The sequence below is a fragment of the Chenopodium album genome, chromosome 17 (genome assembly GCF_948465745.1).
Source record: "Chenopodium album chromosome 17, dcCheAlbu1.1, whole genome shotgun sequence".
Classification (NCBI taxonomy): Eukaryota; Viridiplantae; Streptophyta; class Magnoliopsida; order Caryophyllales; family Amaranthaceae; genus Chenopodium; species Chenopodium album.
In genome coordinates this window covers 33,669,414-33,696,584 of record NC_137850.1, presented here as the reverse complement: position 1 = coordinate 33,696,584, position 27,171 = coordinate 33,669,414, and the positions used below count along the sequence as shown (strand labels likewise).

The window sequence follows — 27,171 nt, the reverse complement described above, 5'->3', positions numbered from 1 at the left end:
AAGAAACTACTGGATGTAAAGCAATTAAAAAGATTTTGATAACTTGCGCGCCATTACGTCTAATGACGAACAAAAACTGTTAAAAATTTATCAAACGAATGAAAATCTGAATACCGGTCATCTAAGTGACCAGTATCTGCGCGCAACTTAGTAGGTCACGTTGGCTAGGCGCGCGTAAGAAACTAGGTTGCGATTGGATGCCACGCACAACTTGATGAGTTGCGCGCAACATTTGAATTAGTAAAAGAGTTGGAGAAGCGCGATCTGCAGCTCACTTTCTTCTTTTCCCCTTTCTCCAATTTTGATCTCTTTCCATTTTATGGTTGTCGTTTGAAGTTAAGGAAAGCAAATCTTGCTCCTTTTATTTTACCAAACTTTGATCTTGGTCAATAAAATGGAGAATCGAATGAAGAATCCTAACTTGAAGTTGGCGTTTTTGATTCGACTTGTTTTCATGAATTTGTTTGTTTGTTGTTGTGACATGTTTAAGAAATATATTGCAACAAATTTCATGTGAAGTGGTAAAGTATTGATCCTGTATGAGCATGTACAAGCATATATGTGTTTTTTTAATTTTTGAATTTGTGCTTGAACTTTATTTCTCATTTTTTGCTCACATAGACTATGCTTGTTAATTTTAATGTAAATTGAAGTGTTTAGAACAACAATTATGCATTAAAATTATAAATGAAATTTTGAACTTTGATAATAGCATGAAATTGTTCTTGCGACTCATATTTTTTTTCACGCATAAGTTGCAAAATTGGTTTTATTAATGATAAAAATAACCGAAGGTTATTATTATTCACTTATAAAACTGTGATTTCAAGATTTGCACAAAACTAGTTAGTTTAGGAAATTCTTGAAGACATCATCGAACTAGAGTAGTTTGGCTATACTTCGAGCTTTTGAGCTCCCACTTTATGTTTTCAAATATTGTAGCCCCCATTTTATGTTTTTCGAATATTGTAATCCCCAATGTTGGGTGACTTCGATGACTTGTTTGTTTTTAATAATTAGACCCTTTCATGTTGCTTGAAATGGGTCTAGAAATCCTGTGTTTCGTCTTATTATGATAACAACTAGGATCTTAGAAACGATTAAACTAGTGTGTTTAAATCGTTTTTGACCATTAGTAGTATTGGTCATTCATTAGAACAAGTAAGAGGGAAAATGAAATGTTGTTCAAATTCTTCCTCTATTCTTGCTACTTTCGAATTCTTTCTTTTGAGTTCAAATTTTGTTACTGTTTTGAAGTTCAAGAAATTAGATGTTATCCTCCTTGCAAAATTCCAATGTGTGCAACAATGGAGGAATAATTTAAAACGAAGACTCCTTAATTTAGAATTTAGGAGTTTTTGTTTACATTCTTACTTGTGAAATTGTTTGTCTTATGTTAATAAAGTGTCTTGATACAATTTTCATGATGAATGATTGAGTACTAAACTTTCGTATGAGCAAGTATGTTTTATGCATCATGATTTTGTTTCTTTTGCTCTATACTAGTCATACTCTCTAATCTCTAGAGTAAATTTGAAGTATTGAAACAACAATTATGCACTAAGATTAGTTTTTGAAGTTGAACTTGAAAATAGCTCGAGTATTTAACCTGTTTAATGGCCAAATTCAGTTGCAAACTTAGTTTTCAAAGGAACAGCATGATTATTAAATCATTGTGATACATTTGAAAATTGTAAAGCTCGAGATCTACGTAAACCATTTGTAGTTTAGGTGATTCTCGAAAGTAGCTCGAATGGCATGAATATCTCATTTTGTTTTTTGTGGATATTGGAGCTCTCATGTGTCAGGTTATGCGCATTCTTGCTATTTCACAAGTCTTGGAGCCCTCAATTTGGGGTAATTCTAATGACTTGCTATTGTTTAGGCCATTCATATAATCATGATATTGAGATGGACCTATGTATATATCGTATTTTTGTTTTGAGATATTTAGGACAATGACATGGCTTTCGCATTTTAGTTAAAGTCATGTTCAAGAAAGCAAGTTAGTTCTTTCCTTGTTTATAAACCAAAACAATTGTGTTTAAGGTTTAGTAATCTTACCTAATGTCTAAACGTTTGTAAAGATCATTGCGGTGATTTTATTCTCAAAGTTGATTTAGAACATCAAATATTTTCTTTGTTCTTATCAATCTTTGATTTTGGTCTTGTAGGTGGTTCGTTTACCATCCCTAAGCCAATATTCGCAGGATGACTAGGCGAGAACAAGTTCGAGTCAAGAAGAAGTCGAATCCTAGTTCATTCCTTTTGGAAATAGTTATGTATATACATGTATTACCCAAACGGTTATTGAGAATCTGAAATTTTATTTATTTGAGAAAATGAAACAAAAATTCATAAAAGAAATTTTGAAGACTATTTTTTATTAGAAACATGTTATTTCGAACTAGAATTCAAAATTTGAAAAGGGTCCAATAATTTAAATGAAAGTTTTGTTTTGAAAATCAACTTTTTCTAGAAGGCAAAATACATAATCATATTATTTTCAAAACTAGACCAAAAATGGAAAAAAAAGTCTAGCTAGTAATTGAGTGTGACTTTTTTGTCCAAGATTGATGAAGGTAAGTTGTAATTTGCAACTTATTTCAACTATGATATGAAAATGTGAGCAAAATTTCATATACCTAATTTTGTTTATGTTTTACTTTTTAGTGTTTGTCATCATTGTCATATTTTGCTAATTGAAAGTGAAGTTCTTTCAATTAAATAAGCACCGTAGTTTGTAAATGAATGTTTATCAAACTTAGGTTTGGTGGAGTGTTAGAATAATTTATAAAATCGTTCTAATCACTTTCCAAAATATGGTCTTATTTCAAAACGAAAGTTGAGGTAAGACTTACATTTTTGTAGCCCCCAAGTGTAACCTTAGGTGACTTTTGCAATTAATGTATACACATGCTAGGGGATATTTCTCATGTTTATTTGAAGCCCCAAGATTTGTATTTTTAATTTGTGGAATATTGCATCATGAATTGTATGATCAAGTAACATAATTAATTATCTTGGTCAAAAAATAGGAAGTGGTATTCTTCCCTTTGTCATTTAAAGGTATTAAGATGGTTCGTAATAATCTTTGCATGACATTGATTTCGCAGCATAAATAGTGTGTTCAAATCTGTAAATAGAGAGAAGTGGGGATGCCCAAGCTTTTTTTAGCCCCAGTTTGAGGCAAAGAGCGGAAAAAATTATACTATTTATTTCAAGTATTTTAGTTGCCAAATGGGAGGGATTATCCCGACTTACCCCCTAAAAAAGAAATGAACAAAAAAGACGGATTTGTATAAAAAGGAAGGGGAACCGAACTTTCCCATAGAAGAATAAAAAAAGAGAATTAGACATGTTTTCGAAAAGCAAAGATTATTGACTTAATATTTGAATCATCGTGATGACTTGGCAGTGAGGTATACGTGTGATAGCGATAACGATCATTTTTTCATGTAGCGATCATGTTTAATCAATGTTCCTCGCTTAGAGAAGATGGAGATATTCCATGTAGGCGGACATTTTAGTTGCTCATGACAAGTGAAAAGACCAATTCTCAAGAGTTGCAAAAGATATCTAAAGTTGACGTCGAGGCTGTCGATATATCAAATCAATTTATTGTATTAACTCTTTTTCTTTCTAGGCAATGTATGTAGAACTTGAATTACCTTGTTAATAAATATCCCTTTATTAAAAGAAAATAAGATGAGTGTTTTTTTTAAAAAAGTGATTAGTCATCTCATTTTTCTTGGCAAAAAATATAGAAAACATCGAATTTAGTTTGATTCGATTGCTTTAGTAAAATGGTGTCATGAAGCCAATGGCTATCAAATCATCCAAATCATTTGATTTTTTATATAATTTTGTAATCATAACTCAACACTTCATGCATTTTATATATGGACATGACTACTCAATAGTAGGTCCATATGTGCAAAGGCCTAAGATTGGCCATATTTTCATGGAATGATGATTTTGGTACATGGTTATGATCTACCTCAAGGAGGGCCTTTCCAAGGTTGTAACGTGGCTAGGCTTGGGGTTATGAAGAATGGACAGGCTCAAGTATATACTCACATAATCCCTTACTTTTGGTGCTTATCAAATTAAAACCTTTCTGCTTTGTGTGGCAACTTCCTACATTTGGTGCCTTTTCCTTGTCCTCTCTCTTTTTTTTTTTTTTTTTTTGACAAGTTTTGTTTTGTGTTTAGAACGATTTTTTCTTTCTTTTACATTGGGTCTTTAGGTTTAGACTAAATTTGTGTCCCCCTCTTATGTTTCGTTCCCCCAATTTCCTATTTGTATCTCTTTGCACCATTCCCATCCCAAGGTATGGAATAATGTAGGTTAAATAACTAAGGCTCAACTGATGAGGCTCAAAAGGGCTGCCAAAAAGATAAATTTTCTCTGCGGTTAAGAACATGGGATTATCTTTGTGGAGTTTCAAGTTGCCTCCTGTGTTGAAGAAATCATCATATCTTTTCTTTATGGGCCAAAGATGGGCCTCTTTTCATTCAATATATCTTGTAAGCCAAAAGGGGGATAGAATACAGGCAAACTACTTAACACACTTATCATCCATCTCTACTTCAAAGTTTTATGTCTCTCTAGTTCTCTGTCAGGTATAAAACTTATTTCCTCTTATTTCCTTCAAGTATTTTTTCAGTTTTATTTTCTTTATAGTAGTCTAAGTGTCTTTTGATTTTTTTTTGCTCTAAAAAGGTTTGCCTTGTTTGTCATCATCAAAAAGGGGGAATATTGTTGACCTTGATGTTTTGATGATAACACAAGTCAAATAAATGGACTAATGCCTTGATAAGTTGTGTAGTTTGTTTTAACAAAGTTACAGGATCAAGTCAAGGTAAAGGAACAGGAGCTTAAGGAATCAGAAGATTTGTTGCAGTATTCCCTTGAAGGAACATAAGCTTCGGAGTAGAAGCTGGAGAATGAAGGCTCGCAGTAGAGACTTCTTAAGAGAATTATAAAGTCTAAAATATTTTGTGTTATAGGTTTTATGTAAGTGAGAATAATTAAGAGTTGATAATTAGTAGAATGCGATTTCAAATTTGGTCTAAAGATAGAATTTTAATGATTGCTAAAATATAGGGAAGTTGGTTTTGAAAATATCTTTCTGATTTGAGTGCAAAATATTATCTTTTATTTTCAGAAAATCTTTCAGAAATATTGTGCAATTGATTTCCTAAACTTGCGCTACTGGGTTTGATTTAGTCTTCGCCATTAAACAAGGAAACTGCTTCATGATGGTTCAACGTGTCCTGAGTTTTAGGACATGTTTGAAGTGCTACGTGTAGTGGAGATTGGTGGCGTTGATGAGCAACAGTAGTGGCATAAGTGGAGGGAGTTATGGCTTTTTCTTCAAGCCATGTTTTCCCTATAAATATTGAAGATGTTTTTCTGGAAAATCTTCACCTTGCTCAATCATATTTTCTATCTTTTCTGTTTTCTAAAAAGAGTCAAGTGTCGCATTCTACTTAAGTTGTTAACTTTCTTAATTACTTTCATTAGAGTATTTTCTTTTATGAGTTCTAATTGGGGATTGGGAGTTTGAGTGAACTCTACGAGAAGTCAAAAGAGAAAGAGAGGGAAGAGAAAGAGAAGAGAAGAGTAGCAAGTAGAGAGACTTGTTGTTGGGAACTTCAAGTCCATTGAGGAACTTGAAGATAGACTCTTTAGCTTGTAATAGGTTGTTTGCCCTATTATAGTGAAGAATCTTTCCTAAAATCCTAAGTGGTCGTGGTTTTTCTTCTTGTTAGCGCCAAGAAATTTTCCATGTAAAATCTCTCTGTGTGACTTTAAAGTTCCTTCAGCTTAGTTTTGTCAATTCCGCAAAAAATTAGTTAAATTCCCTTTAACTACAATTCACCCCCCTCTTGTAGTATTCTTCTAAAGTAACAATTTGTTTGTCAATTAATATTCTATCAATGATGGTCATGCATTGTAATAAACTTGTTTGATCATACTTAATCATATGTGCATATTGCAATGGTGTTTTAACATCTTTGTACAAACAAAGTCTTGTTAACATCATCCTTAATTATGTTTTGATAAAAGAAATTTAAAAGAAGCTACTAAATAAATTTACTACGAGCTGTATTACATTGTATTCCCTCCGTCTCATTATATAGTTCCTGATTTCCTATTTTGGAGACCTAACATATTGTTTCTGTTTCTAATTTTGGATAGTAAGTAATGATCATTATACCCTCATTTTTTTTATTTTACTTTATATCATTGTGTTTTTACATTACCCTTGAATTTTGCACATGTCTTGTACTTTTTCCACTCTCTCTCTAACTTTTGTTTATAATTGTACTTTTCACTTTTATTAATGTACTTCATCTACTTTTTCCTATTTATTAAATACTGTGACAAAACACAAATAGAAATTATATTATGGGATGAAAGGAGTACGCTATTACGGTATAAGTTTAATGTATCAAGGTTTTGTTTTAGTGTTTTGATTTTTTTTTTTTAATAGCAAGTGTATTAAGTTTTCAAAGGTTACATATTGTTCTTGTAAAAAACGGTTACATAATTTTCTTGTAAAAAAAAAGTTACATATTGTTATAACACAAACGTTTTACGCAAATTCTTATGTGGTTGGTCACATTGTGTGGTCAGTCATAATAGGGGTTACTACAAGTGTTATAGTGGTTACTCAATCAGAGTTACAAAAAGTATTTCATCAGTATTATAGGGGATTACTTTATTCTTACAACCAGCCACATGGTATGGCCTGCCACACATAAGACAGGCTGAACTTTTTAATGTGATGAGTAGAATTTTCTCTATACATAAATGATTAGAAGTACCCTAATATAACATGAATTCACGTTTTTTTTTTAATTTATTTTAATTTGACAAAGTGGAAAAAGGAGACTAGCTTCAACCGACACAACACTTCAATTAATACAATAAGAAAGTTTAGCTCTCTTAACTATACTAATATATAAGACCTAAACTGGGGATGGAGGTAAAACGTTCATGGCTTGCTTGGCGATACAAATAAGGGTGCTGACAACTATCATCACAGAATATAACGGATTGAAGGGTGTATTAGGGGTGATCATGAGCCAAACCTGTCGTGAACAATTTGAGCTCGATTCAGTCAAAGTTTTGTCAAAGCTTGACTCATGGTGGTTCGGCTCGGGTTTGAGTTTGCTCGATACCTTAACGAGTCGAGCTGAGTTATGCCAAGTTTGGCTTGAAAAGTTCGTGAACAAGCTTGATTATTTAAATCATGTATATAAACATAAATATATTTATAATATAGTACACAGTAATAAGTAAGTATTTTCATTATTAAAAATAAAAAAAAAAAAAAAAAAAAAAAAAAAAAAAAAAAAAAACACTAAGGATAATAATAACTCAAGCTTGTTCATGAATATTTCGAGTTCGACTCGGTCAAAGCTCAGCTCGAAAAAAGCTCGATTCATAAAGATTTGAGCTTGGTTCGAGTTCAAACAAACTTAAACATATACGAACCGAGCTGACTATAGCTCAGGCTCACTCACCCGATTGCTCCCTAAGGTCGTGTGTAAGCTGAAAAGTGTATTATACTACAAAAATACAAAGTACAAACGCAACAATTTCTTGCAATCAATTTAAGGAAAACGAGTTTGTTTACCTACAGAGTATTTTTACATTAGAAATTTCCCTCGTAAAGAGAGTTTTCTAATATTTACTTCTTTCAACCTTAAAAAAAAATTAAAAAAATAAAAAAAATAAAAATAAAAAAATTCAAGGCAAACGAGCACCAATTATAAGATACAAACTCGAGTAGTGAGTAGTTGAGTGTGCTTTCAAAGTATTTACGATAGAATGGACACTTTAGGAGGTTCATGGTGGAGCACCCACCCTTTCAACCAATTTCGTCACAGAGGAAGAAAACCAAGAAGAAGAGAGAGAAACCACAAGCATAACGCCTCTTCATCGGAGTCCTCTGCTCAGCCCAACTCCGCCCACCATTTCCCGCTTAAGCAGGCGCTGACTGCTGGATCTCTCGCCTTGGCCGGCGACACCATTGCTCAGCTCCGACAACGCTGGACTTCTATCACCCATAAATCCGATACTGAGGACTCTGATAAGGTCTTTTTTTTCCCCATTTTTATCTTTCTATCTCTTATATGCTGTTAACGGTATGTGGGTTTTTGTGAATTTGTGAGTTTCTGAAGCTAATTGGGTAAAATTTCTTGAATTGTGGTTTCTTTGTTATTGAATTGTTGTGTGTTGGGAAGAAATTTATTGGGTAATTAAAGATATTTTGTGCCTTTTATGGGATTTTGTTGAATTTATGCATTCGTGCTACTGATGGCTGTATTGAGTTTTGGGTATCTAGTAGTATTCAGAGTCTGAAAACAATATTTTAACATGGGCATACTATAGGGCAGTGATAGGTTTGTTGGAGTGACCGAGTAACAGGTTCATTTAGCATGGGGGCACTATAGAGCACTGACTGGTTCGTTTGAGTGATCGAGTAATATGCTCGTTTAGCACGGGGCAAACTATTGAGAAGTGACAGGTTCGCTTTGCGTGGCCGAGTAATTGGTTCGTTTAGCATAGGGCATACCATAGGGCCATGACAGGTTGGTTTAGTATGTGGGGATACTATACGGCATTGATAGATGCGTTTGAGTCATCTATTAATAGGTTCATTAAGCATGGGCATACTATATAGAAAATATCCAGATGTAGGCAATTTATCTCTTACCAATCATGAAGGTAGTGTTTAGTGATTGATTAGGGTTACTTCACTTGGCTAGATGTATGTCCCTTCGCTTGGCTAGATAATAAGCATGGGCATTGATAGATGTATGTCCCTTCGCTTGGCTAGATGTGATTTTATCTATTATTCATGTACTAAATGTGGAGTATATTCAAGCCAAGCACAACCAAATAACAGAGAAAAGCAATAGAACAGTAAAATAGAGAAGAAAGATTGAGGCTTTGCTTATTAGAACAACGGTTTACACAATCAATAGATACAGCCTATCAAGCTCCAGAGTGACTTTAGCTCACAACTCTCCAAATAGTGACTTGAGGTCACAACTCTCTCAAGGAGTCACTCCTAATATCTACCTGCCCTCTCCTTCTCTTCCCTCTGTTTATGATAAAGCTAAGACTATTAACCTAATAATACTAGACTACCCATATAGCCCCTTCTTAGCTTAGTTTATTATAGAATGTTGCACTATAGATAGAATACTCCTTTATTGAATGGGGTAGGGTGAGGTCCGAAACTAAAATTCCTGAGATTAAACCCTCTCCCTCCTAAAGTACCTGGGGACCTGAGGGAGTGAGGGGTTGGCCTCAATATCTCTGTTTGAGTCTTCAACCTTTGGGAAGGTAATCTTGAGTACCTAGCTCACTAAGGAGTGAGGACTATATTTAAGCTATGCATTATGACATATTAGTGTAAAACTTTAACCTAGGTTTTGGTTGCAGGATATTATCCAGAGTCTTCTTTCAAGTCATGACTGGCTACGAGCCCTTCGAATGACTTCCTACGGGTTTTTGCTTTATGGCCCTGGATCTTATGTGTGGTATCAAACCCTAGATCGATATTTTCCTCAGCCAACAGTTCAGAACCTACTGACAAAGGTATTGTTTTGTAAGTGTTGTCATTGTTTCTTATTAATTTATCATTAATGTTACCTTTGTTTCTTCTGCTGTTACCATGCTCGCATTTCTCATTGTTGAATGATTCCTGGTTTTTGCAAACTCTGTTTGATGGTTTGCTCTAGACATGCTATTTTGTATTTGTGATCTCTGAAGTTGATGATTCACCAACTCTCAGGTTTTGTTAAACCAAATAATTCTCGGTCCATCAGTTATTGCTGTTGTCTTTGCATGGAATAATTTATGGCAAGGGAAGCTATGTGAGCTACCAAGAAAATATCAAAAGGATGCCCTTCCTACCCTGCTTGTTGGTAAGTATGTAAATTCAAATGATTATAAGTTGCCTTTTTTTTAAAGGACAAGATATCCTGTCCTGCTCACCGTGGATGCTGATGTTTGATATCTGTATTTGTTTTGCAGGATTTAGATTCTGGGTTCCATATAGTGTACTGAACTTTTGGTATTGCTTCTACCTTTGTCCTTGTTTCGGTGACTTAAAAAGATGTGGAAAAATGTATAATTTGGGATAAATTAGGCATTTATTCAAATTTTAAGTACTTGCTAGTTGATGAAATATGCCTGTTAAGTATGTAATGTATGTATTCTAACTTAAGTGATAGATTTTTGCCTTTATTCTTTGGTAAATTTGAAAATGAGAAACAAAAAAAAGAATAAAAATCGCTGCAAAATTTTGACCTGTGAAAGTGTTAATACTTGTAGGGTTCAGATGAGAAATCAACTACTTGATCCTATAAATTTTGAAAGAATGCAAACAATTTGGCAACATCTAAGAAAATAATTAATAATAGGCACACTCTTTCAATGGAGTACCTAATATCTCTGTTGTTCCAAACTGACAGAATTTTAGACCTGTTAACCAATTAATTTTAGCATATGGATTTTTGGATGTGGCTGACCTTTCTTTTGTTTCCTAAATTAATTATCTCCTGTGATTATTTGTAGGGTTGTTCCTCTTCAGACGCGGGTGGCTTTCATGTCATTTGGTTCCATCTTTTGGAATTTTATCCTCTCTTCTACAATGACCAAGTAAAGCTGCATTCAAGGTATCTTGCCATGAGATTATGAGAAGAATTCCCAAACCATGTGCAATTCGGTATCCTTCCAAGTTTCCTGCCTTTCTGAAGTTCAGTAATTAGGTACTCGTCTAATAGCTTCAGATTAAACAGGCCAAGAAGTATTGATCTTCACTAGTTTTTGGATTGGTAAATTCAGAACCAATTGTTGTAATACTTTAGGTTCAGATAAAAGTTTCAATTTTTTGGCCAGACTTTTGGTTTTTGGCTGGCCAGGTAGCGTGCTGCCCTGCTTTCATTTTACTGAATTGACATATTATCAGAAAATTGTGATGAAAATGAAAGAAAAAAAAATTGCTGGCTGCTTTATTGCCACCAACTTCAAACTGGAGTTGGAAATTTTTCCAATGAGTTATATTAAAACTATATTTATCAAACATTATTTTTGTGTACATTACTGTGTCTTGTATCTGGGCATCTGGCAATCATGGATATGGATTCACGAGTCATGGTATAAATTCCGAATAAAAGTTGTTTAATACTCCGTAATTTTCTAATATGACATACGTAGACACATACACTTGTCAATTCTGACCCAAACCCGATGACCGACCCATAACCCGAAATAGTGACCCGAATTGACCCAAGACCCGAACCAACCCGACCCGAAATGGAGTTGACCTGACCTTAACCCGAAACCCGAAATGACCCGACCCGACTCGAAGTTGACCCGAGACCCGAAATGACCTGACCTGAAGTGACCCAATACCCAAAGTGACCCGACCTTTAACTTGAATTAATTGACCCAAATAGACTCGAAACCCAAAGTGACTCGAACCAAAATTATCTTATACCTTAAATGACCAGAATCTATTTAAGCTAAAGACTTGACCTGAGCAAACCGAAATAGAATAAAACCGCAATCAAAATGACTTAATTTTTTTTATTAATTTGTAATGTGTAACAGTGCAAGTAATTTACATATTTTGAGCATTACTTTTCTCGATTTTTTCGGTCTTTTATCTCTATAAGTTATTAAAAAATCATAAAAAGATTGAAATTTAACGACTATTCTACAGAGTTTGTCCATAAGATTAAAAAAATTAACTAAAGCTCGAAATAAAAGTCACAATTCTCACAAGTTTAGAAAAAAAAATAGTACAATAATAATGCGTACATAACATAATGTTCAATACCAAATGAAATTACAAAATAATCTAAGTCAAACAATTACTATATTCCATGAAAAAGGTAGCCTTAATAAATAAAGTGAGCTTCTTGTCAAAAAAATATATAAATATATACTACCCCCGTTTCATATTATTTGCAACGATTAGACATTTTTCCTCTCTACTTTATGTCAAATCGTTGCAAATAATATGAAACGAAGGTAGTATATAGAGTTGAATTTAACCCAATGCATCGACCCGAAGTTGACCCAAAAATTAGACCCGAAGATTGACCTGACCCGAAGATTGACCCGACCCGAATTGACCCGACCCAAACTTGACCCGACCCGAACTCGACCTAAAATGTTGACTCGAAACCCGACCCGACCCGATTATCAGTTGACCCGAAATCAACCTGAAACTCGAAATGATCCGACTCGACCCGAACTTGACCTGATAACTTTTTGACCCGAACTTGATCCGACTCGAAATGACCCATTTCCCAGGTCTATAGACACATACTCATATAGTGGCCAAGTTTGTACCAATAATCTCTTTGTAGAAGTTATACGAGTATACATTACATTGTTCTCCAGTTCATGACAAAGGACAATGTGACAATTAAGTCTAAGTAAAAAGATAAGTTTTAGTGTTTCCGCATTATGGTGACAGTAGTCAATCCTTAAAGTTAAATTTGTACATGACCACAGTAAGACATACTTAGTATTTTATTCTGGATTTGATGATTTGACAAAAACAACTTTGCTGGTTTTATAATGGTGATTTATCAATCTGAACACAACCGAAAAATGATGCAATTAAAACCGCTGAAGCCTTTGTCATGAACCCCACAAAAGAACTAGATTCTTTCTTTGATATCCATCAAAGTCATTTTCTCTGACACCTATAACACATTGCAGAGTATCTTCAACAGGCACAGAATAAGCTTTTAATCAGGATATTAGTAGCAGAACAGTATAAAAGACAAGGCTTAGGAGGCCAAAAACTTCAAGAAAAATCCAGAGTTGTGAAGCTATAAGAATCCTCTGCACTTAGCAGCAACCATACACTTAAGTTTCGTTGCTCGAACCTAGAAGAGTTGAACGAACGAAAAGGCAAAATGATCAGGGGATATAGAGACTCTCCATTGCATGACGATCAACAACTCAGATGGGATCATCATTCGATTTCTCAAGATGTAAGGCTAGGAATTGATTTTTTAACTTTATTTGAAGTGTTGAAACATTTTTTTCCCTCATATGTTTGTTGTATTTTTCATTGCAGAAAAGTTATGGTGCACCAGCGGCATACAGGCCATTTACGGAAAGACCTGCCATAAGACCGGCATATGGCCGAACAAGGTAGATCTAGAGTACCCAGTTTATGTTTGTAAAGTAGAGTTTGTTCAGCATGGTATTGCATATTATCTTATTGTGTATGGAAAATACATGATCCTAGATATTTGTAAATATATAATCCATGAAACGAACTGAAAGACTAATGTCTCATTGAATCAAAATTGTACGTGAGTGGCTGATAAGATCTGTTAGTAAGCTTAAAACATTATATAATTAGCTGATTATTGATGCTATATATGTAGCTTCTGATTTCTTGAACAGAAGCCTAATTATGTAGTAAACTTTGCAGTATTCCTTCTGATTCTTATCCTGCAACACGAATCATAGTCTTCAGCAACAGCACGAGTCACAGAATTAGCCCTAGGCTTCCACAAGCTTCACACAGGCTAATGCCCAGATTCAGTGGCAACGAAACCATTCACGCACCTACAGAAAATGATGATTCAAAGCTAACAAAAGAACAGCAAGAAATCGTCCTAAAGAAACTCAAGAAAGAAATCTACAATCCTACGCCTAGAACCTTGGCAAGAAGAGTGAATCTATATTATAGGGATCTTAACAAAGATCCTAGTACCAAGGCAATGGAAAAGGATAAAGACGAAGGTGGGAAAAGCTGTGCTGTTTGTTTAGAGGATTTCGAGCCTAGAGAAGAAGTGATGCTGACTCCTTGCAGTCATATGTTTCATGAAGAATGCATTGTACCTTGGGTGAAAAATCATGGACATTGTCCTGTTTGTAGGGCCAATTTTTGTGAGCAGAGAGAAAATGCCTCAGCACTGAACAATAGTAGACCGCCAATGGTTCAGCCTGCTGATCAGCGTGTTCTGTTTTCTGACGAACTTCTTTCTCTTATTCAAGCTGTAGATGAAGCTTTTCCTTGGAGATTTTAGATTTTGTTTTCCTGTTGTAAGTATGTCATGTCATAGAAGATTACGGTTTAGTACTAATGTGTTGTTTTACTCAAAAAGGTTTTTGTTGCGTAACAAAGAAGTACAATCTTTACAGTGTAGATACCAAACTTGTAGTTGGGATTTTACAGTATGGCATGATCATCTCAGATTTTCTGTTTCTGCATATTACATGGATGCAGGTAAAGACAAGAAACAGATAAGTTCAACTTTGAATTTGTTCGATGTATTGAACTTATTTAGTCAGCAAACATGTGAAATCCTAAGAATCCATTGAATAGTCCATAATCTATTGATGGCTTAAAGTTGACAACTAATTTTAATCAAATAAGAGAAGTTTGAGGGCACTCCACCCCTTGAGGTTAAGTTGTTGAGGTAAACATGCTTCTTACGGAATAATCAAGTGACAAAACAAACCACAATCAAGTTCCCGCCACTAGTTTGTTCAATGTCACACCAACATATAAGCAATATGATATTTTATTCAAGATCAGCAATATCAACACATAAACATATAGCAATGAACGAGCACAAACAACCAAGGAAAGAACACACGATTTTTACATGAAAAGCCTTTTCAAAGAGAATAGTAAAAATACGAGACGATTAGGGAGTCCATCCAAAATAAAGAAATGATACACAATTTCAAGTTTCAAAAGTGGGTACAAAAAAAAATTTACCCAACAACAACAATCATAAGAGCTGATCAACAGAGGAAGAAATTGAAAAAATGTCATCAAAAAACAGAGTTATGTCTAGAAGTTGTAACTCAAAAACCGTAAGATAAAACGAGAATCACACCGTTAAAGATGAAGACCTTGTCGTCCCAGACAAGTTGTCGTCCCGGACAAGTTGTCAAAATTTGAGCTAAATTGGACCATGGATGAGCTTCGATCAGAGGTGAATTCTGAGAATGTTCAATGAAAAACGTGAATGAGTTGCTCTCTGAAACCCTCTGTATCTTTCTCTCACTAAATTTGTTTTCTCTGAATCTCACTCTATTGTCCACAATTGAGCCAACCAAAGGACTGTTGTTGCCCATCTAATTTTACAGCAAAGGCACCCCAAAGTCAAAGTAAAGAAGCTTTTTGAGGAAATCTTTACATTTAGGCATAAGCTGAGTTTCGCAATGGTTCACAATGATTGGTGGCCAAAATTCATCCAATCGTCCAATCTCATACACTATAAATAGAGTTGTCCAATCCTCTTAATATTATCTCTCAAAATTTTTCTGGGTATTGTTCAAAGGTTTTTACGATCAAGCTCTTTGTCATACATTAAACGATTAAGAGTCGTGTATCCATGGAGATCGGTTGCTACATGTGGGATAAACTTGTTTTTAACATAGTGATGACTTATTGTCACACCACATATTTTCTAGATAACCGTTCTAATTTTGTTTGCTATTAATGCTCATTGCTTAAGATGAATCATGTGGAGAGGCAAAATATTAAGAAAAACTAAAGTTTAAACCTATTAGAATCAACAACACACAAAAAAAAATCCAGGGGTAGACTTTAGTACGTAGAAAGACGAGAAATGCACACTGATCAAGTCGAGATGATGATGGGATAAATTATATTTTCATCTATAGTCTAGTGGCTTAGCTTTGATGGCAAGTAAGAGCACTTTAAAAGTACATTTTATAATTGAAATTTAATTCTTAAAATTTGGATTGGATATTCTGGAATTTAATTCGAAACTTTGAAATTCCAAAAATTAGAAATTAAATTTTTTTTTTCAGATCAGATTTTGTCGATTCAAAATTTTGAATAACCATAAATTTCGGATCGGATAGCCAATTTGCTCAGCCCTATGCGCGACTCTAACTTTGATGCTCAACATATGCACATGATTATGAATGTCACACTTGGCATCCACCCGTGACTCTCAATAATTTTGCATCTGGAAACAAAAATGTGTATACTCATACAATCCAACACAATCCAAAATGCCGTGTACATGATCCATGTGATTCTTAGATTTAAAGTATAAAATTGAATTCGAAGTAGGATGATGAAATCTGTGTTCATTTTGAGGTAAGAAATTGTTTGGGTGAAGGTGAGGGTCGTGTCACCAATAGTTTGGCGAAGCCTCACCCAATACTTTGTGTAGTTAATTGGTGAGTGACAAATCTAGAAGAAAGAGCATATTTTTGTGAATTTAAAGGAATAAGGTTGCCTATATGGCAAACCAGGTTCTTTCACCAATGCATCTGCTTAAATTATAAACACCCAATTAAAATGGCGAAATTTCCATGTGATGAATTTCTAAATCACGCACGAAATACCACCTCTATAATATGTTTATTAGACCAATTAACCGCATTGGTATAAAAATTAGCTTGTGACATATTGGTATAAAAATTATAATCGGCGACATATTAGTATAAAAGCTAGCAAAATGTGACAAATTGGTATAAAAGTTCGCGTGAGGTGACAAATTTGGTATATAAAACAACAACAATTAGCCCTTTTTCATGTCAAAGAAAGTGCGTATCATATTATTTTTTAAATTTATTGCTTTTTAATTTTTTTTTTCTTAGTGTTAACTATTGTTATAGAACTCTTAAAAACCAAAGAGCACCCAGAGAATAAAAAAAAAAGGAAAAAATAAAATCAAATAATATAGAGTAAAATTCAAGACAATGCAATAGAGTTATTCAAGAAAAATTACAAGATCGAGATTTAACTACACATTTTTTGCTTTACATTGAGCTTTCATTATTGAATATAAAAGAGTATACAAATAAATTTGTTCTTAATTTCTATAATTTTATAACCTTAAAGCTAATTTCAACTAGTTTTAAGTTTTAAGACATGATTTCCTAAAAAAAAATTAAAAAAAAAAAAGAAAAAAGAAAAAAAAAAGTTTGAAGAGATGTAATCTTAGTCCTTCTTTAGAATAATTTTCACTTCTATAACTCCAAATTATGTAATTAGCTAGAGTATATGAAAAAAAAAATATCTAAAACTCCAAATTAAATAATTTAGGGCTTGTTTGGCATCATTTTTGGTTTTCAGTTTCCTGTTTTTTTGAAAACTAAAAACCAAAAACAGGAAACAAGAAAAAGGTGTTTTCACTTTTTTGTTGTCAGTTTTCAAAATTATCATGATTTTAATAAGTCTAAATATTTTTTGATCCATTATGTGACATATGTAATATACTTTTAAAAAACAAAAAACCAAAAAACAGAAAACCACAGCGATGCCAAACGAACCCTTAGCTACTTGTTATGTCTACAAATATGCTAATATGAACAATATGTTTGATCAGTAATTATTCTCCCACACATTTTTTGTTTGATCAGTAATTATCCCACACATTTTTTCTTCTTTTTCATTCTTTAGATTAACCACTTTCTCTCTCTTTTTCAATTAGTCTTTTTGAGAATTCTATTTGCTCTTACAAATTTTGTTGTTATTATTTGTCTACAACAACAACAACAACTATTACTATTAATACTATTATCTGACTTTGCTCTTGGACGAGTTGTGGCTGATGCGGCTCATCGGAAGAGGGTTAAGTACGAATCCAGTTGTTGGGCAATTGGATATGACTTCCTTCCTTCCTTTCTCTTTCTCTTCACTTGGGGAAATAGAAAAGGAAGCGATTGCCTTGCTGAAGCGGATTCAGGAGTTCTCGAAAACTCAAGGCATTGGGGCACGTGCTGCTACTCATATCTTTATTAGGATAGGATTTACTATACCTCGAGGAGTGAGGCCCGATTGTATCTCGGCTTCTTACGATTTTTTTGTAAGTTGTAGTCTGTTTGTAAAATACAATAATAATAATAATAATAATAATAATAATAATAATAATAATAATAATAATAATAATAATAATAATAATAACAATAATAATCATTTGAGAGTGGGAATAACAATAATAATGATAATAATAACAATAATAATAATAATAATAATAATTTGGGAATAAGGCCCAGATTGTATCTCAACCTTTGCGTGGTGTTAAGTTGCTTGGTGGTCCCACTAGTTCCGATTCTAGTTTTAGTGGTGAGGTGGTGATGTAGAGGGTGACCAAGACCATTGCGCTTATGGATAAGATTGCTATGCTGGATGATCCTCAGTGTGACTGTTGTTACTTAGGGCATGTACTGGAGTTTCTAAACTCTACTTTGCATTGCGTACTTGTCCTCCTACTTTTGAGGCGGCTTAGCATACATTTGACGAGGCTCTTCGATCTTCCTTGGAGTGTATTGTTACTGCTTTGGGGCCTGGGTTTAGCAATTGGTAGTGGCGGTTTTCCATCTTACCATTTGCGTTTGGAGGGCTTGGTGTTTATGTCGTAGGTGATGTTCGTCATTATGTTTTTGTTGCTTCTCGGTTACAATTGTTAGATTGTAGACACAGCTTCTACGGCATGCTGGCATTGTTGGTCTTGGACAATCCTTTGAGGATGCGTTGAGTCTGTTTAATGGAATGGTGGAGTCTGATATCTTGAGTAATCCTAGTGAGGTCGTTGCCCCTAAACTCATGAAGAAATTGGCAGATATATATTTTACAAAGGTTATCGATTCTGCAGAATCCGCCTATTTTTTAACTCCTCGACAATCAGCATTGTGGAAATCATTGTAGGGAGATCACACCTCTGCTTGGCTTCGAACGGTCCCTATTTAGGGGTTGGGTCAGATGATGAACACCAAGACTTACTGATTGATGTGTGATGTACTACCGGTTGGGTGCTCCATTGTTGTTCTCTATCACGACGCCGTGCTCTGCTTGTTCAAGGGTTTTTACTAGGGATATCTTCGGTGATCATGCGATGTCTTGTGCTGGTATTGTGGGCATTAAATATCGGCATAATGTTTTTCGGGATACCCTTGTTGATGTTTGATATCGGTCAAGGATTTCAGCTAGAAAGGAGGTGGACATTGGGTTATCTGGAGGGAACGACGGGGCCCTCAGACCTGCAGATGTGTTACTTTATTCCTGAAATCGTGGTCGCGATATTTTTGTTGACTTGACAGGGTCTTCTGCTTTGACACAGTCTGGACTATCTGACTTTGTTCCCGGACGAATTGTGGCTGATGCGGCACATCGGAAGCGGGTCAAGTACGAATCCAGTTGTCGAGTAATTAGATATAGCTTCCGTCCGTTCTCCTTCTCTTCTCTTGGGGAATTAGAAAAGGAGGTTGTTGCATTGCTGAAGCGGATCCAGAAGTTCTCGAAGACTCAAGACATTGGGGCACGTGCTGCTGCTCATATGTTCACTAAGATAGGTTTTACTATAGTTAGAGGAGTGAGTGTCCATATTGTATCTTGGCTTCCCGCTAAATTTTTTTTGTAGGTTGTATGACTTTGTGTATTTTTGAGATACAATAATAATAATAATATGATACGTGCTTCCTCTGGCAACAAAAAAAGGGTCAAATATCGCTATTTGCTAACTTTTACACTGATATGTCGCAAGAATGCTAACTTATATGCCAATTTGTCGATTGTGTTAAATTTTATACCAATTTGTTACAATAAGGTGTTAATTTTTTACCAATTTGATTAATTTGAGAGTAGAAGTTCTACAATTACGTGTACTAAATGACATAAATATCCAAATTCTTTTGTCGACAAATCCAAACCTATTCGTTCTTTTTAGGGATTCAATCGTAAATTTGAAACCATGAATGCATCCAAAAGAATTTGTAGACAAGAGCAAAACAACACTAACAAAAAAAATCTCAAAGTTAGAAGTTAACTAAAGGATCATCACTTATACCACTATAAGTATGCCACGTAACCAATTCCGAACCACATCCACTTCCTCTAATATACTCAACGAACCCCTCTTCTCTTGTATCCTTCTTCACCCTTTTCCCTCCTCAAATCCCCACTCTCTCTCCTCTGAAATCTACCCAGGTACTTTTCCTGCATTTTTTAGCTTATTTTATTTCTGGGTATGTCTTATTTATGCTTAAAATTTATTATTGTTGTTATAATTGTTCATGAATTCCGCTTAGTTTCATATACTGTCGTGAAATTTACTTACTGTTTACAAAATTATACATACCCACTTGTGGTATTATGTTAATTGAATGGATATTATATTCTTTGAATTGAATGAATTTTTTTGAGGGGTTTGGAATTTGTTGCCTATTTAGTTTGCTTCATTAGAAATGAGATATTGGAAGTGTTTTTAAGGCTCATAATTTCCTGGAATATAGTAAAAGTTGAGTTGACCATGATTATTATAAAGTTTTCATCATTAATGCAATCATGGGTGAGGAAAATTGCTTTCAGTTTGTAGCAGTTTTTGAGTATTGGTTTAATTTGAGCCTTTTGTGTGTTACTTTAAGAAGCTTTACAAGTGAAGAATTGATTGAAGTGTGCTTGATTTATAGTAATGGACTTTAAACCCTCTAAAATAATCTTGAATGTATAATGAGAAATTGGGTTTTCTTATTCATGATAGGGGTGAATTTTCCATCTGCGGTAGTGCCTTGTCCAACTGCTTATTCAAACCAAGTAGTGAATCTTCTATAGTCCTGCCTTTCTGAGAAGTAGGAAGAAATTAGTTCTCTGGTCCTTAGACTTTGTATGCTTCTCATTGCTCTTGATCCACCATATAGATGAAATTCATGTGATATCTTAGCTGCAGATCTCAGTTCTCCAGGGATATCCCACGTTAATTATTTAAGCGTATCTCCTTTCAAATCCTTTTAGAGCATGTTTGGCATGGTGTTTTAAAGGGATGGAAATGGATTTTGCTAGTGATTTGTGTTCCAAGTTCAATGCAGCTGGGTATTTTTCACCGAGAAGAGAAAATTCTGGAATGCAATGCTGGAGAAATGTTAGTGTCCTCTAAAATATTCACCCCCATATGGCCACATAACCCAAGTTCTATCTTTACCTTTTAGGATGGCATTTTCTTTGGTGCTCTTATTTACTCATTAATCAAGATAGCCTTTTGGGCTTAGGTTTCATGTAGGTGTCATGAGAGCATTGCAATTAATAGTAACTCTCTCAGTGGTGCTGCTGGTGCATCAAAGGAATTACATTGAAGTTTGCTTCATCCCTGTATGATAACCTCAAACTTTGCAAACATTAACCATTAGGCTCTAATATATACCTTACCAAAATCTGACATTATGATTTTATAGAATTGTTTATATCAAGGTTCAAATTTGAAAGCTTGCAAAGCTTGAGAATATTACAGAAGCACCAAGTCATATTGTTAAAATGAAATAAGGCATAGGTTTGTATTCTGATAAAGATAAAGAAGTACCTTCCCATCTCATATCAGTAAATGAAGGTCAATACCGGCTTTTATGTTAAAACTGCATCAGTAAGCTTCAGATTTGACGTTTAAGAGTGTTATCAGGTTGCGAATTGTATTGTAGTGTAGAGGTACTGTGTTCACAAACGAAAGAATAGTGTTTTCATTACAGAATACCAAGAACTAAAGATAGTTGGTTCTCCAAATAAATATATAATTTAAGCAAAATATAGGTTTGCAACATCATAGAAAGGGGTAATGGCTGCTTTAAAATGCTTTATTATATGGGGTTTATAGCTGTGTAAAATACTTTATAAGCAAGATGTGGGGCTTTTCCTCTTAAATGTTGTTGAGCAATTGTTATTTTTAATATTCATATTATTTTTCTTTTGAGCTGATTTTTGTCCTTCATTTTAATAGGGCAATCACTTGCAGATAGTGTGAAATGGCTGCCTCATCAGCCTGCCTTTTGGGACATGGTTCATCAACCTCAAGCAGTAAAACTATTTTGAAAGAAAGGCTTTTTCATGGGCACCTACTTGCAGGACGTTCAGTATTGCTAAGATCACAAAAAGCTTTCATTGTTAAAGCATCTTCAGACAAGGCACAAAGTAATGGAAGAAGAGGCTTCTTAAAATTATTGCTTGGGAATGCTGGAGTTGCTTCTACTTTAGTCGGTACTGGAAATGCTTATGCTGATGAGCAAGGAGTTTCTTCTTCAAGGATGTCATACTCGAGGTTTTTGGAGTACCTTGACAAAGACAGGGTGAAGAAGGTAGATTTGTTTGAAAATGGTACCATAGCTATTGTTGAGGCCATATCTCCTGAGCTAGGTAACCGTGTGCAACGAGTTCGGGTGCAACTTCCAGGTCTTAGCCAGGAGCTGCTACAGAAGCTTAGGGAGAAAAACATTGACTTTTCGGCACATAATGCACAAGAGGACTCTGGTTCCCTGCTATTTAATCTGATAGGAAATCTTGCTTTCCCACTTATCTTAATTGGGGGTCTTTTCCTTCTCTCTAGACGTTCTTCTGGAGGAATGGGAGGTCCGGGTGGTCCAGGCTTCCCTATGGCCTTTGGCCAGTCGAAAGCCAAGTTTCAGATGGAGCCTAATACTGGGGTAACTTTTGATGATGTTGCTGGAGTTGATGAAGCAAAGCAGGATTTTATGGAGGTAGTGGAATTCCTGAAAAAACCTGAAAGGTTTACTGCTGTTGGAGCCCGCATCCCTAAGGGTGTTCTGCTTGTTGGCCCGCCAGGGACGGGAAAGACTCTACTGGCTAAGGCTATTGCTGGAGAAGCTGGTGTTCCTTTTTTCTCCATTTCTGGGTCAGAGTTCGTTGAAATGTTTGTTGGTGTCGGAGCATCTCGAGTGCGTGATCTTTTCAAGAAGGCAAAAGAAAATGCTCCTTGCATTGTGTTTGTTGATGAAATTGATGCAGTAGGAAGGCAAAGAGGTACTGGAATCGGGGGAGGAAATGATGAAAGAGAACAGACATTGAATCAGCTTCTAACTGAGATGGATGGCTTTGAGGGTAACACTGGTATCATTGTTGTTGCTGCAACTAACAGGGCAGACATTCTTGACTCTGCCTTGTTGAGGCCAGGACGCTTTGACAGACAGGTAAATCTATGCTTACAAAGCAGACCCATCTCTGTGATTTTTTAGTACGTCTTTCAGGTTACTTACAGGTATAGGGTATTAACTAATCTTTGTTCTTATACAGGTATCAGTAGATGTTCCTGATGTACGTGGACGAACAGAGATCTTGAAGGTTCATGCTGGCAATAAGAAATTTGACACTGATGTCTCCCTTGATGTGATAGCTATGCGGACACCTGGTTTCAGCGGAGCTGATCTGGCAAACCTGTTAAATGAGGCAGCTATATTGGCTGGACGCCGTGGGAAGACAGCCATTTCTTCCAAAGAGATAGATGATTCAATTGACAGGATTGTAGCTGGAATGGAAGGAACAGTCATGACAGATGGCAAAAGCAAAAGTCTTGTGGCATATCATGAAGTGGGACATGCCATCTGTGGGTAAGTGGAAATGACATACTACTCAATTTATGATATGTGGGTATCATTTTTGAATGATTGGAGTACATTTAAAAAAGCAACTTGATATATTCTTGCTAGTTGTTTCTAACAAGCCCAACATGTTTGATGAATTTAGCTAAATGTGATTGAGTTTAAACAATATGAGTGATTGACTTTCCAGCAATCATTACTTTGTTAGTCATACTTTGTTTTCGTTATTTTTCATGTCTTCCTAATTTTCCTTTCAATAAGAATCAATGGGTATCAAGGTCGCTGAATTTGATTTTTTGTTCCTGTTTTAAAATAAGACTTCCTGGCCCTGATAAAATTTGTTCTGCTGTTATTTAACAATATCATTTCTCCCTTTTACTATGTTCCTATTCAGCTAGGTATCCAAAGGACCTAAACCCCAATTATAATAATATCTTCTTCCAAAATAAAACCAGAGTACTTGGTCATAATTGTAAAATCTTTTGCCAATTCTGAAGTGTGTTAGGTCCTATGTCGCACAGACTTGAGTTTGGATGTCTTATCCAAGATAGCTGATACGAGGATACGGTCAAAAGAGTGTCTTGACTGATTTTTTAGACACATAAAAAGTGTCTTGACTAATTTAGGTCCTTTCTGTAGCAAAGACTTTAGAAAGATATTAATGGAAAGAGTACTGTTGCTATTTTGAAAGTTATTTTTTTGGATGCCCTCTATTGCTAAATTTGGATGTTTACTTAGATATGGAGGTAAACTTTAATATCAAGAATGAAAGATGTAATATTTGCTTGTCATAAAAAACAGATAATATAAAGAATTTAACAATGATGGATTTTGTTGGCCTTCTGCCAGATCATTATGGCTTGTGGAATAAACTGTCTGGCTTTGGTATCTGGTTGTTACTAATCTATGTGATTAAACTTGGACTCCTTCAGTTAACCATTTCTAGTTGCTATATGTTCTCCCTGGTTTGATTGTGTGAACTTCGACATATTATATGTATTTCATTGTATGAACTGCTTTATCACCACAACATTGCTAAATATTTATGTGGATTCTATTTAATTTCTTGCCATTCTTATTGCTGTCAAATGTAGCTCACAAGTATCTGTGAATCACAGTGAAGCAGGTCACTGACTTTTATCATGTTGCTTGTTGTTTTAAGTGTAATATTATTGTCGAAGATGTATGTCCATTCGTCATCAATAAATGTTCAGAAAAAATTGAGCTTATTGGTTTTCACAAAGCTAATAGTAATAATTGTGTCAATTTTTCATGTGGCTGCAGAACTTTGACTCCTGGACATGATGCTGTCCAAAAAGTCACCCTTATACCACGTGGTCAAGCACGAGGACTTACCTGGTTCATTCCCTCAGATGACCCAACCCTCATTTCAAAGCAGCAACTCTTTGCGAGAATTGTTGGTGGTCTAGGTGGCCGAGCCGCGGAGGAAATTATTTTTGGTGAACCTGAAGTCACCACTGGAGCAGCTGGTGATTTACAACAAATCACTGGTTTGGCTAAGCAGGTAACTTTGCAACTACCTCCTCTTCTGTTGGTGAAAATAGATGGCGGTAATGCTATCTATGTTATTCTTAGTTGCACCAAGTCCCCAGCCCCCCCATTCCCAACCCCAACCCCAAATAAATAAAAACAAGTAAAAAGAATCCTGCCAGTTTCAAACTCTGGTTAGGTCCAGATTGTCCCCTAATGAGTCAAGTTCTTGATACTCTTCCCCCCCTCCCCCCCCCCCCCCCCCCCTCTCTCTCTCTCTCTCTCTCTCTCTCTCATTTATTTTTGTCTTCCCTGTTGTCAGTAGTAGTTTATGGATTGCCCTTCAAAATGTGAAGCAGGTAGCCTGAGAATTACCTCCATTCTAGTCAAAAAAAAAAAAGGTGCTTGATTATATCATTATTTCCTGTGCCGTTGGTCAACAGAAACCAATATGAATATCGCTATTTAGATATGGTTTATTGATCGTCTTTTAGAACTAGTAGCAATTAACTTAAAGTAGATCGTGATTACTCTTAGTTTGTAGCTCGAAGTCGTTTAATAACTTGTAAACGTCTTTGAGGTTGTTGAAGCCAATTCATTGTATTCTCTTGCCAGATCTTTTGATGGTTTTGACTAGGAAACTGATGCATTAATGTGTATAATCTTACAGATGGTGACTACTTTTGGAATGTCTGAGATTGGTCCATGGTCTCTTATGGATTCATCCGCACAAAGTGGAGATGTCATCATGAGAATGATGGCAAGAAATTCCATGTCGGAAAAGCTAGCTGAGGACATTGATGCTGCTGTGAAGAAACTCACAGATGATGCTTATCAGATTGCCTTGACCCACATAAGAAATAACCGAGAAGCCATGGACAAAATTGTTGATGTTCTTCTAGAAAAGGAAACTATGAGTGGGGATGAGTTCCGTGCACTTCTGGCTGAGTTTACTGAGATTCCTCCTGAAAACCGTGTACCTGCAGCAACAGCTTCTGCTGTTACAGTATAAGCTTATATACATATACAACCAGGTGTACTTGTTCCTCTATACCAAGATATAGCATCTCCTATAAAGATTTTGACCAAATTGTTCTCTTGTAATTTAGATACTGTATAATTGTAATTAATTAATTAATACTTGGAAACTAATTCCTGTGTGATCTCCATCCTTCCCTCCATATGTGTACATTTTTGCTGGCAAGACTGTCAACTGGAGTTCTATATTGGCCCAGACATCAAATACTTAGCCATTGCTAAAACACAAAAGTCAGAATCATCGAGAGCTGCAGAGTAATGCAAGCCGTGCATTTAGTGAGGACGTCCAGGAACCTCCCCCTGATCAAACTTCACCCTCCTTTTGAAGACCCAAACATAGAAAAACAACGGTTGTTATTCTCAAGATTAGACATTTCCCTCCTTTTAAAGATCCAAATTAAGAACATAAGCATTATGGTTAACTGGTTATTATATAAGTTCTCTATCAGTCTTTTATCAAACACTTTCAAGTTACTATTTTGGCTGCCCAGCTCACTGGTAATCCTAAACTACATTGAGAGAGTTATCATGTGACCTAATTTGCCATATTATTTGTTTCACAACATCACGTGGATACATTGAAGGCTCAAAGTTCCACAACGTCAAGTGGATAAATTGGAGGCTCAACGTTTCACATTGATCCGATTGCTTTGAGTCTTTATTGGTTTACTTCCTTTTCACGTTTACCGAATGTTAATAAGTAACCCTTAATTTACACGCCACAAGAGAGAAGTTATAAAGATTGTAACTTGTATGGAGTACAATTGCATTACTTCTTACTTAGTTATTAATTTATAATTAAACAAATAAAGTATTTTTTAACTTTTTTTTTAATCAAAATTATTGCTTCTCTAGACAATTTTGTAATCTTTTACCTATATTCTATGAATTCCGTTTAATTCACTTTTTGATAAACAAATATTTTTCCTAAGTTTTAGGGGTAGCATGTGTTATCCAGACTACAACATGAATCCACTTCGTAAATCACATGCTTATGGGTCCAAATGAGTGAAAAATAGAATACTCCATACTTGGACTAAATACTTACTCCGTTTCGAAATAATGATAATTCATGAGAATCGCAATTGACGAAGGACAAAAGTAGAAAGCATAAGTGCATAACCAACTCAGTAGAGGGAGTATATTCGAGGATTTCTCATCCTCTACTAGGTTGAGTCCACAAGGACCAAACTTAGGGGTAAAAAAGAAATTTGTGTCATTTAATTAAAAAGGACACAAGAAATTTTGAAAGGCTTGGAACGCACT

At 35.1% G+C, this 27,171-nt stretch overlaps 3 protein-coding genes across 3 annotated transcripts; all 3 read left to right on the top strand.

Moving 5' to 3' along the window:
• Window positions 1-7,839: 7,839 nt before the first annotated feature.
• Window positions 7,840-11,055, top strand: LOC145587809 (protein SYM1-like). The gene is made up of 5 exons (XM_081644489.1): window positions 7,840-8,112; window positions 9,469-9,624; window positions 9,821-9,953; window positions 10,063-10,102; window positions 10,606-11,055. Exons 1-5 carry the CDS (start codon window positions 7,846-7,848, stop codon window positions 10,691-10,693), a joined length of 684 nt encoding a protein of 227 aa, XP_081500615.1. The 5' UTR covers window positions 7,840-7,845; the 3' UTR covers window positions 10,694-11,055.
• A 1,786-nt stretch (window positions 11,056-12,841) lies between these two features.
• Window positions 12,842-14,221, top strand: LOC145587808 (uncharacterized). Its single transcript, XM_081644487.1, has 3 exons — window positions 12,842-13,043; window positions 13,130-13,206; window positions 13,493-14,221. The coding sequence occupies exons 1-3, from the start codon at window positions 12,966-12,968 to the stop codon at window positions 14,091-14,093; spliced, it is 756 nt and encodes a 251-aa protein (XP_081500613.1). The 5' UTR covers window positions 12,842-12,965; the 3' UTR covers window positions 14,094-14,221.
• Window positions 14,222-19,831: 5,610 nt separating this feature from the next.
• Window positions 19,832-26,019, top strand: LOC145589594 (ATP-dependent zinc metalloprotease FTSH 2, chloroplastic). The gene is made up of 5 exons (XM_081646235.1): window positions 19,832-19,987; window positions 21,765-22,968; window positions 23,072-23,385; window positions 24,661-24,901; window positions 25,538-26,019. The coding sequence occupies exons 2-5, from the start codon at window positions 21,790-21,792 to the stop codon at window positions 25,877-25,879; spliced, it is 2,076 nt and encodes a 691-aa protein (XP_081502361.1). The 5' UTR covers window positions 19,832-19,987; window positions 21,765-21,789; the 3' UTR covers window positions 25,880-26,019.
• Window positions 26,020-27,171: the final 1,152 nt, after the last annotated feature.